At 42.7% G+C, this 12749-nt stretch overlaps 1 protein-coding gene across 1 annotated transcript in view; it reads right to left on the minus strand.

Moving 5' to 3' along the window:
• Positions 1-12749, minus strand: part of ABCB4 (ATP binding cassette subfamily B member 4) — a 76460-nt gene that overhangs the window by 22942 nt on the left and 40769 nt on the right. The window contains exons 15-20 of the mRNA XM_049641379.1: positions 9705-9881; positions 6686-6832; positions 4678-4782; positions 2770-2847; positions 1347-1430; positions 43-246 (exon numbers count right to left, since the gene is read on the minus strand). Of these exons, the coding sequence (XP_049497336.1) occupies positions 43-246; positions 1347-1430; positions 2770-2847; positions 4678-4782; positions 6686-6832; positions 9705-9881 (795 nt within the window). The remainder of the gene's footprint in view (positions 1-42; positions 247-1346; positions 1431-2769; positions 2848-4677; positions 4783-6685; positions 6833-9704; positions 9882-12749) is intronic.

Raw genomic sequence — 12749 nt, forward strand, 5'->3', positions numbered from 1 at the left:
TAAAAACAATACTTACACTAACTGAAGCCTTATTTGACCCACCTTTCCAGCAGTTTCCAGTTCTTTTTTATCTCTTTTGGCATTTCCGGCCAACATTTTCATTTCAACGATTCCTGATAAAGCAATAATTGGAACAACTGATAATAGCAAAAGGGTCAATTGCCAACCGTAGATAAACGATATGATGATACCAGTTCCAAGGTTAGCTGCATTCTGTGCGATTAAAGCCAGTCTGGTCCCTGTGGCCTGGAAGAGCAAAAGAAAAGAGGGAGCTGTGATTTAAGCTGCAAATCCCGCAGGCTTCCAGTTCAGAATGAGAAGAGGGTTGTGGGTCTGGCTTACATTTGCCCCCTTTCATTGCAATAAACCCACAACACCTGTGCCTAACTCATGAGGTTCTGCAGTTCTTTTTTTTGCTCATGTCCCTCAATTCTCATTCCTGTCCTTCCCACCTGGATTCAGCCTTACAGAACCAGGCCATCAGCTGCTCTGCCCTGGGGATAGGATGTGAGGCATAGGCACTCTTGCACAAAAGCAACATTTAGAGAGAAAACCCCAGCGTACTCTGGTCATTTGGAGAACCCTTTGCTGCAAATGTGTAAGAGGGGAATTTATATACCTCAAGAAACCATCTGTTATGAAGTGTACGTGTCCTAACAGACTACCCACCAGAAAGCATACATCGAGATGAATTACTGTGTGTAGGCTCAGAAAAGGAGGGCTGGTGTTCGGGACGTGGCAGGTGGCTCTCCCACTGCTTCTGCATTGTGTAGGAGCAGGAAGCTTCAAAGAAAAAGCCCTCAGCTCCAAGGGTAGGGACCTACGCCAAGGAGATGCGGTCGTCCCCAGAGACAGTTATCGCTAAGGGTTGGGCAGATAACCCAAATTAGCCTTAATTAGATTTAAGGGAAGGTGGTTGTTTGGTGGTTGAGGTACAGGTGGGCGCTCTCTCACTGGACCCTCCTGTTTGTCACTGTTAACCATCTTACCACCACGAGGAAAGGAGCGTTAGGATAAAGCCATCTTGGAGGACTGAAAGCCACTCAGAGTCACACACACAGAGCCACACACAAAACCACACACATACAGAGGGCACACACACACAGAACATACAACACAGAGGGCGCACACACACACACAGAACTACACACACATACACACAGAGGGCTCATGTGTCCTTCATGACGGTTTTGAGTCAATGAATCAATCAACCCTGAAGTCCAACTTTCCTCTTTATTGTTTAGGTTTGAGTTTTCTGTTATTTCCAGCTGCATCACCGATGCAGCTGTGCCATATTTTTATTCAAAACCACATTAAAGAAAAAGAGTAGAATGCAGTCTACATACTCCTTGGACCTGGGAGGCATCAGTTGCAAGTCTTGTAGAAAGGGCACCGGTACTGTTTTTATGATCATCAAACCAGCTCATGTCCTGTGGCACAAAGCACACCTTTAAATTAGTTCCAAATTAAAATGAGCCAAGAAAAGTAGATGAAACCTCCAAAACCTTCAATGCTGGAAATACCCATACCTAATGTGGCCCCGGAGTCAGGGGAGAGTGGACATGCAGTGCGGAGCTGCGGTCCCTGACAGGAACACGCACCCTTGGGGTCCATTAGGACCCCTGCTCCAGGCTGCCCTGCTGTGGCCAGGAGACCACAGCTGATCTGGGGGCTTGGAGTGGGGTAGGGTTTGCTCTAGCTGCAGCTGTGTTCCCCATCAGCTGCACCTGAGGGGGTGGGCACAGGTGGGCATATTTCACCACCCCATCCTTACCCCATGCACTGCAGACACCTCCTCCCTGCTGAGGTGATGCACTGCATAGACGGGATGGAGTGGTGTTCAACACAGCTCCTGTAACTCCTAAGCAGGAGAAAATCAGCCCTGCTTCCTCACCATGTTTTGTTTCTTTTGGTTTCTTTAACCAAGAACTGAAAAAGTGTATGTTAGATAAGATTTTAACCGCAGCCTACACTCATCCATAGCATGTGAGTTTCACAGCAAATCATCTTCCCCACATAGCAACACTGAAAAGATACTGTAAAAAACGTTTCTCAACTCAGACCTGCTCTAAATAGGATACCTGCTATGGGCTTTTTTGTGAGCATGGATATAATCCGTGAGCATGGATAATATTCTGGCCCTCTCTCTTAAGCCTCCTCTATAAAAACAGAGAATTCATATAAGCACATTTCCCCATATGTCCTGCACTAGACTGTGGACTTCTCAAGAGGGCACATAATGCATTTTACAGTCCTGGCTAACAGCACAGGGGCCCATAGTTGGTAATGACTGAGTGAATCAACACGTGAATTAATATGAAAACAGAGCTCAAGTAAGACAAAACCGAAACTCAGTTACCAACATTTGGGAAAATGTATAGTTAGCACAGTCAGTTGTGGCACATGAATCCTACTAACCACCTTCTCCTTTGTTTCAAGATATCTTGGGGTCTCAGATGCCTAGCTTGGGCCTGCATAGAATCCAGAGAAGAGATACAGGTCCTTAAAAATGACAGTATCCATATGGATAGAGATAGTTACAAAATAAGCTCAAAAAGCTACCTAAATTAAGCGCACTCCCATGAAATTCCTGAAAAGTCTTTGGATATTGAAAGACCAGGACAACTGGTAGGGCCCTGCCCAGTCCCTGCAAGAAAGCATGGATGGGGTAGGTGGGCATGGTCATGAACTACACACACCCAAACGACAGAAAGAGGCTGTGAATTTAAGAAATCTGAGCAGAAGGCATTCTCCAGTGCACACACCTACCTGTCTTAGCATTGCTTTAAAAGCCATTAACCGAAGCCTTGTGGTGAGGATCTCACCAGCTTTCCCCAAAGTGAAGCCCTGGTTAAAAAAAAAAAAAAAAAAGCTGTTGTCGCTTTTGATCATCGGTAGTATTTGACCCAAGTGGGTATACTCATATTAGTTTTTACATTACACATACATTAGTCCACTATTCAGGTAACAAAAGTCTATGACCAAACACTAATTCCAAGTCCAAATTTCAAATTCATGTACTTGCCCAATCATTAGCATACAAAAGAATCCTGACACCAAAAACCTTACAAATGTCCAGTTATGGCTTCTGAAACATTCTTTTAAAAAATTTTTTTAAATAATTTATTTTTGAAAGAGAGAAAGCACGCAAGCATGTGAGCAGGGGAGTGGCAGAGAGGGAGAGAGAGAGAATCCCAAGCAGGTTCCGCACTGTCAGTATGGAGTCCGACATGGGACTGGAACCCATAAACTGTGAGATCGTGGCCTGAGCTGGAATCAATAGTCAGATGCTTAACCGACTGAGCCACGCAGACACGCCTGGCTTCTGAAACATTCTAAACGTATTTCCTTTCCCCAACTTTCAAGGGCATCTCAGTAAGCACCGTATCGTATAGAATTACAACTTTTGGCATGTTCCTGATACTTTAAACCGCCGGAAGCACAAGTAACAAAACTCCATGCAGGAACACATTCTGTCTTGTGTAGTGTAGAGGGAAGGAGGAGGTCTGTACTATCAAGTTCCACACGAGTTTGCTGGTTCTCTGTCACAGCTCCACCTGTTCTCAGATTGGGGGAACAATTAGGCTATTCTTCCTCCTCAAGCGGCCTTGCCAGAAAATTTCTCTCTCAATTATGCCATGTTCAAATGGAAGAGCAGCATAGATGTCCACCGCTGGGCTGGGTGAGACCTCCAGGCACACAGAGCTTTGGTGTAGGTGTGCAGAGAATGCTCTGGGAGGACACATCAGGAGTCTTTATTAAGCCAGGAGAGTAGGTGATCAGTACCTGGGGATGAGTCTGCCCCAGGAGTCCAAGCCCGGGCTACTGCGGTCTCCTCCTTCCTCGGCCGGCACAGCGCTCAAGGCCAATGTGGGCACTGCAGTTCTATTCGTCATCCCACTGTTCCCACAATATATAAAATACATTTCTAAAACTATCCCCACTCCCTAACACACCAGGCCTGGGGCTGGATTGCATCACTGTGTTGCTACCAGTAAGGCAATGATTTCCAAATAAAAAGCTTGGCTTACTTTTACCATTGGCTCAACAAGACAGAAGACAAGCATAGTGGACAAGACTAGGAGACCTCATTTTGCTGACTTACTGGATTGTATTGGAAAGGCCTGTGTGGTGCTGAGTTACAGAGACAAAAGAAATTTAGTAAATCTGGGTAGAAAAGTACAAACAGAACAGGCTTTTTAGTTCATTTTGCCCAGGTTTACAATATATAAATGCAGTATTATAGATGTTCTTACACAGAGTTCATCTGTTAAGGAGGAAAAGATCAGAGAAGTTGCTTGAAACGGTACCAAAAGTAATAAAAAGAGAATATACTGGTGTACTGATTTTTTTTCTAGTTTATAATTAGTTTAACTGGTACTTATGTTCTCTTATGAATTCAAGTCTCTTTTTTCCTTTGTAATGAATGTCTGCTGTGGGCAAACCTGGGACATAATATAATTTAGAACATAGCAAAGTCTCTATTCCTTCTGCTCAGGACACTGCCCTCTGAAAGAGCTGCAAAGACTATGCTTGCAATTCATTTCAATTTAAGATTCAAAAGTTCCATTAGGTTTTAATTGATAATTAATGTATATTAATAGATAATGAAACCTAATAGATTATATTCTCTAATAGAAGGTAGACTTACGAGAAGATGAAATCATAGGTACCTACCTGAAGGAAGAAAGTAAAAAAAGAAATAATTCCCAGACCTAAAAAAAGCAACGAGAACATGTTGCATTTCCACTGCTTTACTTCATCATCCCCTGGTCCAAAAACCTACAAAAGAACATTTAAAATGCCCACTTGGATTACATGATTCTCTTCACTCTTCCCATAATAATGGCTTCAGCATTACAGTTTAAAAACTGGGCTTTGAACATGTGGGGTTTTATTTTAAATTGTAAAATACATACAACAAAAACTTTGCCATCGTAACCATTTTTAAGTGTACGATTCAGAGGCATAAGATACATTCACTGTGTCGTGTCGTGCAACCTTCACCACTACCCATCTCCAGAACTTTTCATCATCTCAGATTGCAACTCTGCACCCGTGAAACAGGAACCCCACCATACCCACTCCCCAGGCCCTTGGGGACCACGATGCTACTTCCCATCTCCCAGAACTTGAAGGTCACGTGGAAATTAACATGAGAAGAAACACTGCATCTGGATTGTGTGTGGTTGCACATTTTGGTGTTTGTTCCTCTTCCTCTGCACTGCTGTTCCCTCTGCCCCAACTGGTGCCTGCCTGGCCCCAGCCCTGCACCCCTGCCCCACAGGGGCTCTGCCTGCTCCTGACCAATCAACATCAAACAGCACCTCCACCTCCAGCCCCCTGCTGCCAGGCCCTGCCTTTAAAAGACTTGCTGTCCCCTGACACGCTACATGTTTGTGTTTTGTTTGTGTGTTCTGTGTTTGTCCCAACAGAAAGTAAATTGTTCGAGGGCAGGGCTTGGTTTATTTTCTGCTTTATCTCTGGTGCCCAGGACAGCATTTGGCATGTAGGAGAGGCCCCAAAATAGAAATACAGTCTACACAGCTCTTGAGTTGCAAGAGAGCTAGGGATTGCTTTATTTTCTAATTTTAAAACATTTGAAGGGTCCTTTCTAATTTACTATTGTTTTGGCTTGTGCTCTTAATTGGAGACCAATGTCCCATGTCACAAGTACAATAAACTTATAACATGATGAAGAATTTATCTTAACAAGAAAGTCTCTGCAATAATGTTAGGGGTTGACTAAGATTATACAATATAAATGGTGGGTGTAATGGAGCCTTAGATGTTTCTGATAACTTTCTCTAAATGTTCCCCAAGGAAGTTGGATTAGATACTATGAGTTTTCTTAGACTCTTCAGGCCAGGGAAGGATTGCTAAAACGATGATGTACTTGCTATTAGTTTTTGAATACTCACTCTGAGGCACTCACTCACTCTGAGTGAAGACACTCTTCAACACTCCCCTTATAGTTATCTGTAGCATCTCTTTCCATCCTCAGCCAGCCTGTGAGGCAGGATTACTTTATACATGAAGGAACTGGGGACCGACAAGGGCAGCACCCAGCCCATGTATGCACAGCCGGGAAATGGCGAGGCCGGTCTGTGCCCAGCGCTTGGTCCCTGGGGGCTGGGACTTGAGCCTGTCCTTCTCCACCTCCTCCCAGCCTTCCTGGAGCCTGCACCTGCTCTCCTCAACTGGGAAAGGGAGCACCGTCTTCACCTCAATGAAGAGCTAATTAAAAGCCTCTGTTAGTGATTTTATAACTTACAATTTCATTAGTATCATAACTTGGAATCGTTTGAAAGGCTACCTTTTCTTTTGCCTTGCGTCTTTCCTCAAAGGGGAATTAAAAACTTCAGCTTACTCCAAAATGGAGGAAGCTTTACTCCAAAATGGACCCAGTGGGGAGGTCAGCACAAAAACGGATTTTTAATTTTTATTAATTTTTATTTTTTTTCAAGCTTACTTATTTTGAGAGAGAGAGAAAGCATGCAAGCGGGGAAAGGGTAGAGAGAGAGAATTCCAAATAGGCTCTGCACCATCAACGTGTGGGGCTCGAACTCACAGACCATGAGATCATGACTTCAGCCAAAATACAGAGTTGGACGCTTAACTGAGGCACCCAGGTGCCCCGAGAATGCATTTAATTCAAACTACTACATGATGGTTTCAAACTTACCGCTAGCATTTCTGAGAACATGATTGCAAATGCCGGCTGAAGGGCCCCATTGGCAATGGCACATGCTATTCCCACCACGAAGTAAGGCCATTCTGTTTTATTCAGCTTCAAGATCTTCAGAAAAGACACTGGTGGCACATTTTCATCCTATCACACACACATACACACATCTATGTATCAGGACAAACTGGTCATAACACAACAGTTACCACCAGAGTTTGTAGACAAAGACACAGCATTGTCCTCAAAGAACTTCCAAACTAGGTGCTGAGAATAACCAGTCCACACCAGTCTCCTAGAGAGTAAGATGGTCTGTTATAAAATGTTAACAGTGTTCACAGATTACATAAGGTAAGTAAGAGCTGTTCACTCAAGAAGCAGTCTTCATGATGTGACTAGCTCAGCAGAGGGAGGAGAGGCAGGACCTGGGCACAAAATGCTCTAGAATTTTGTCCCAACTCAACACAAGGATGATGTTGGGGTTAAATGAGATAATACCCATGAAAAGATGGATAAATGTCCTTATAAATGTGGGATACCATTATGAACCTGGACCTGGTCTCCTCACCCCCAGAACCCTGTCCAGTGCTGCCTTTTTCCGTGACGTGTTCCTAACTCACAAAACCAAATTAATTATGCCCCTTTTCTTTTATTACTGTTCCTTGGCTTCTCCTATTTCAAAGCTTAGCTTATTTTGCATTTTTCCCCCGTTTATTTATTTCCAAGCCTTGTTTTTTAATATGTTGGGTGTTTTTTTTTAAGGTGAAGACTATGTCTTTATTTTTTTAATTTTTTTAACGTTTTTATTCATTTTTTGAGAGACAGAGAAACTGTGAGTGGGGAAGCGGCAGAGAGAGAGGGAGACAGAATCTGAAGTAGGCTCCAGACTGTGAGCTGTCCACAAAGAGCTCGGGGCTGGACTCGAACCCATGAACCATGAGATAATGACCTGAGCTGAAGTCTGCCACTTAATCAACTGAGCCACCCACCCGCAGACTATGTCTTTATATCCTTAGAAACTATCCTAGTGCTTGGCCCATATCAGATTCTCAGCAAATGTCAAATTCAAGGTCTGCTCAAACATGAAGGATTTAGGTCATATAAACTACTTTTGGAATCAGAACATTATCCTGTAAAATTAAACTAGATAGAAAAGGTGCACATGGAATCCCATAGCCTTATGGTCATTTAAATAGGTCATGTTTGGGACTCTATGTTTTGTTGTTTTAATGTTTATTTTTGAGAGAGAGAGAGAGATACAGAGTGCAAGTGGGGGAGGGCAGAGAGAGAGAGAGAGAGAGAGAGAGAGAGAGAATCTGAAGCAGGCTCCAGGCTCTGAGCTGTCAGCACAGCGCCTTACATGGGGCTTGAACCCATGAACCGTGAGATCATGACCTGAGCTAAAGTCGGATGCTTAACTGACTGAGCCACTGCGGAGCCCCATGTTTGGGTCTCTATGAAACAGAGAACATAGGGGTAGATTCTACTCAGCTTTCATTTTTCAAGCCACCCATTTTCTGTTTTATTTTACCCCCCCCCCCCCGCCCCCCAATAGTTAGCATTATCTCTAAGACCTGGTCTCCAGCCTGATAAATGAGCTTTTACTCAGAATGCTCTTCAACACAACACACACAAACAGGTGTCCCCAGGTCCCTCTCATCACACTTAATTCCTCCCTCTCCTTGGGCACACTGTCAAACCCTCTCTGATGGTACTTGTGACAATTTGTTGACTGTGGCATTTTCTGCCTTCCTCTCTTCTCTGTGCAGTTCTTCAAGGGAAGTGCATTTCCCTTCAAGTGGTCCTCTGAAATACCAGACTGTAAAGACTTAGCAGCACAGCTCTTAACATAAATGAGAAAAAACTGGAGACTTCCATAGCCAAAAGATGGGGGGTATTTATATTACTTCAGATAATGCAAATTCACAATAGTATGATTGTTACTCTCCTTTTCATAAATATACCAAGATGAAGACCTCTAAGGGAGCCCTTGTAATTTCTGCAGTAAGTAATGTTGTGGGCAGAGAAAAACAGATGCAACGAACTCTCAGTACGATTAGTTTCTTAAGGCTAAGACAAGAGTAAAAATAAATTCAACCTTTATCAAGTAATGTGTCTTCAAACAATCTCGTGAAATAAGAAACTATGTTTTCTTGGAATGGATTTCCCCTCGATTACAAAAGTTTCTGTTGACTTGAATTAATGATATCACAGGTCTTTGGGTGAGAAGTGTTAAAGAACATACAATTTTTGCTATTTCTGAACATTCTCCCCTTCTTTTAGTAAGAGAATTCCAATCCAATTCAGAGTGGTAATAGCATACAGTAAAAAGATCCAATTTCTTACCCTCCCTTGTAGCTAGGTATGGCCGTGGGATGAAGTTACAGCCAATGACATAAATAAAAGCATTGTATGGAACTTGTGGAAAATCTCTGTTTCCTCCTGCTGTTGGGAATAAAGATGTTACAGCTGGAGCTTCAGGGGCACTTTTAGGTCACATGGGTGCAAGTCACAGGCAAGGATAGTGAAGATAAGGATGAAAGGAGCCTGAGTCCAAGGGAACTGTAGAGCCATGGCCATACTAGCCTTGGGTTTCTCACCACTAAGGCTTTTTTATGTCAAAGAAAAATGCAGAGTCTTACTTTATTTAGATGGATGTTATTCTGGCTTTTTCAGCCCAGGCCATGAGAGGTAATTGTCCCTTAACAGAATGCAAATATCGGAGCCTTTTACTTTAGACTAGCTTTATCTCTGGATCTCAAAGATGAATGGAGTATCTACTTTTAATTTTAACCATCGAAACACAGACTGTGTATCTGGATCTACCAGAAGTCCACTTTTAATTGGAATTGATTTCTACTCATTGTCCAATACATTTAAAAGTTGCAATTTCCTTTTTTCCAGGAAGGGTATAATTCACAGTAGGAATCATCTGTGCCTGCAATATACTTGCAAGGATAAGAATTTCAACGGCCAAACTATATCACAAAAGATTTAATTTAAGTGAAAAGCAACTTACGAGTTCTTTGATTTCCACATCAAGGCCATTCTGATACTTTCGTGAATTCCTAAGGCTTTTATGAGTGGAGTTCCTAAATATGCGGGATGTCCAGCCATTGGGGGCCATTCCTATGGCAGCCTTTTCATTACTTATTTCCACATCAAATTCTCCTGACTCCATCTGATTTCCTGATGTCTGAAAGAAGAACAAAATGTTAAGTTGTGCACATGTGTGTGTGTCCCCAAAGGGAGATAACCTCCATGTTTAGAGCCATGGAGTCACGGTGAGTATTACATGTGTCATGACTTTAAGATTTTCTAACAGCTTTTCAATCAAGGTTAGCCTGAAAACTGTAAAGAGGTGTTACAACACACAGAAGTTGTGTTCAAGGTTAAAAAGGGCAGAAAGGTTAAACTCAATTTGAACAATATAAATATTGGAGTATAAAAGTGTTTCCCAAAAATTAAAAGGCCAAATTTTCATCATCCGGCAGGTATATAGGAGTTCTGTCAACATGCAAGAATGCAGGGGCCAGGTCATGACCACCACCAAAGGGAAAAAGAATAAATAGAAACGTTACCAAGGGCTCATTTTTAAAGCTACAAAGAAAAGCTGGGTCACTCCCCATGGGAGGCAATTAAACTGCTTTCCTTGACTAGCTGACTGTAATCATTTTCTTCCTTGTGTCCCGCTCAGACTCACGTCATCACAGGTGACCTCACTTGCAGGCTAAGCCTCACTGCCTGCATGGGATCAATTCTCTCCTTAAAGGGACCAAGCTAAAGGTAACTTAAGGACCTCTAGCTCAATGCATGACGAAGAACATCAAGCCAACCTTGTGGGAATCTGAGTCTGGTTCTCCATTTGCTTTCTCCATGTTCAAGTGCACATCTTAATGGGTTATACAGGGCCTGAGTTATTATAGTATTGTCTGTCTTGTTCTTGCTCCTCATCTTCAGGTCCTGTCCCCAAATCCAATCCTATGACTGTGCCTTACTGCACCTACAGTGGCCTATCTAGAGCTCTGCATATAATCTGATCCTAGCTTTCCAGTTGTGGTTTTGATACCTGACAAAGTATCAACGATGTGCCTGGAATCACATTGCAGTGATACGTTCTGCTTGGTGGACTTCCTTACTTGCTTATAACTGGAACTGTTTTATACCATCTCCTAACCCAAACGAACCTAAAGCCTTGGCCTTGTAACTGATCCCTGCATCCTCGCTACCATCCACTCCCACACTGGTACCAGATTCTTTTCTCTAAAGGGCAGTTCTGCTCAAATCACATCCCAGCTCAAAAATCTTCCACAGGTTCACCACATGCTCATGCCTGGCTCCCCCAAGTTCTAGCTCATGGCCTGGACCACCACTGATGAAGGCATTTTCTTTTCCTCTTTTTGTCATCTCCATGCTACCGAAGGGTCCACCTCAACAGACAGTTCTCCCAATAAGCCCCATTATGATTTTAGCCTTCTATGACCAAATGAACAATCCCTCTCTCTCTCCTGTAATACGTTGTTCTGTGTCCTACCTGAAGCCCTCATTTGGTGGGTGCTGAGGTCACTGAGCTCCAAAGTCAAGATGGCCACTTTCTGCCAGGTGATGAGAAGTATACGTTTAAAACCACTAGCCCTTATTTCTTACACCTGAATGTATTTTAGCTGTTTTAAATATTTAATTATCAAAGCAAAACAATAAATGTTGAAAGAAAATACGATGAATATCCTAAGAACAACTCCAAATCCTGAAGACATGAAGAGAAAAAAAAATGATAATATAACTACATACAGTTTTAAATCTTTCTTATGGTAGCTAAACAAACTACATAGTGAAACTGAAATAGCAAAGCAGGAAAAATATTTCCAATACATGCAGGAGTATAGTTCCTTTTCATGCAAGGAGTTCTTAGAAGTCAACAAGAATGTCATGAACAACCCAACAGAAAAATGGCCTAAAATAGGAACACTTTAATGTAAGAAAAAACACAAATGGCCACTGAACATGTGAAAAAAGGCTCAATCTCATGAAAATTAAAGAAATCTGGAAATCCTGTTTAGCTCTTTCAGGCTAGCAAATATGAAAAACATACTAAATGGCTGTTAGTGATTATCAACAGGGGTTTGGATTATGGGGAGTCTTTCAGGTTTCAAAGATATTCATGTTTGGATTTTTTTTTTAAGGCTTCAATTTTTAAAAATAAGAGTGCATTACACTTATAATCAGGAAGAAGTTAGTATACATGTAACAGAAACAACTGGGGCACCTGGGTGGCTCAGTCGGTTAAGCATCTGACTTTGGCTCACAGGTCATGATCTAACCAACCTCTGTGGGTTTGAACCCCGTGTCAGGCTCTGTACTGACAGCTCAGAGCCTGGAGCCTGCTTCAGATTGTGTCTCCCTCTCTCTCTGTGCCTCCCCGCTCCCCACCCCAACTCATGCTCTGTCAAAATTAAATAAACATTAAAAAATTTTTTTTAAATAAAAGAAACAACTAAGAGCCAATAATCCAACTAATGAAAAAGCAGTGACTATTCTACTTAGAAACATAACCAAGACCAGGTTTTATTAACACTAGGTTCGGCTTTGGAAAATAAAGAAACACGTTAGTTTGAGCATTTAGCAAACACAGGCCCACTGCGGCTCTTTCCTCCATCTCTGCAACAGCACCAGCAAATAAATGGTTAAGTAAAGCCTACACCAGAAATGAGAAATGCGAGAGTACCAAGACAAGAAGTTCAAAGGGGCTAAGAATCACGGAATGCCAGAGCCAGTGGAAATAGCAGTCATCTTAGTGCACACTCCACTCATTTAACAACCGAGGATGCCAAAACGCAATGACTTGCTGAAACCAGTGCCTAGTTGGTGACAGGCCTTGTCTATCACACGACACTGTTCCATCTTTCACTGTACAACTTCTCCCAGGAACAAAAAGTTATGGAATACCTAGAGAAAGGTCAGAGCTGTCCTTACCCCCCAGCGGCCTCCCAGCCTAAGTGCCAGTGGGAATGGAAGGTCATTCTTTTAGGGGCACAGATGCAGGCCAGACAGGGGAGAAAGTGGT

This window comes from Panthera uncia, chromosome A2 (assembly GCF_023721935.1).
Source record: "Panthera uncia isolate 11264 chromosome A2, Puncia_PCG_1.0, whole genome shotgun sequence".
NCBI classification, from domain to species: Eukaryota; Metazoa; Chordata; class Mammalia; order Carnivora; family Felidae; genus Panthera; species Panthera uncia.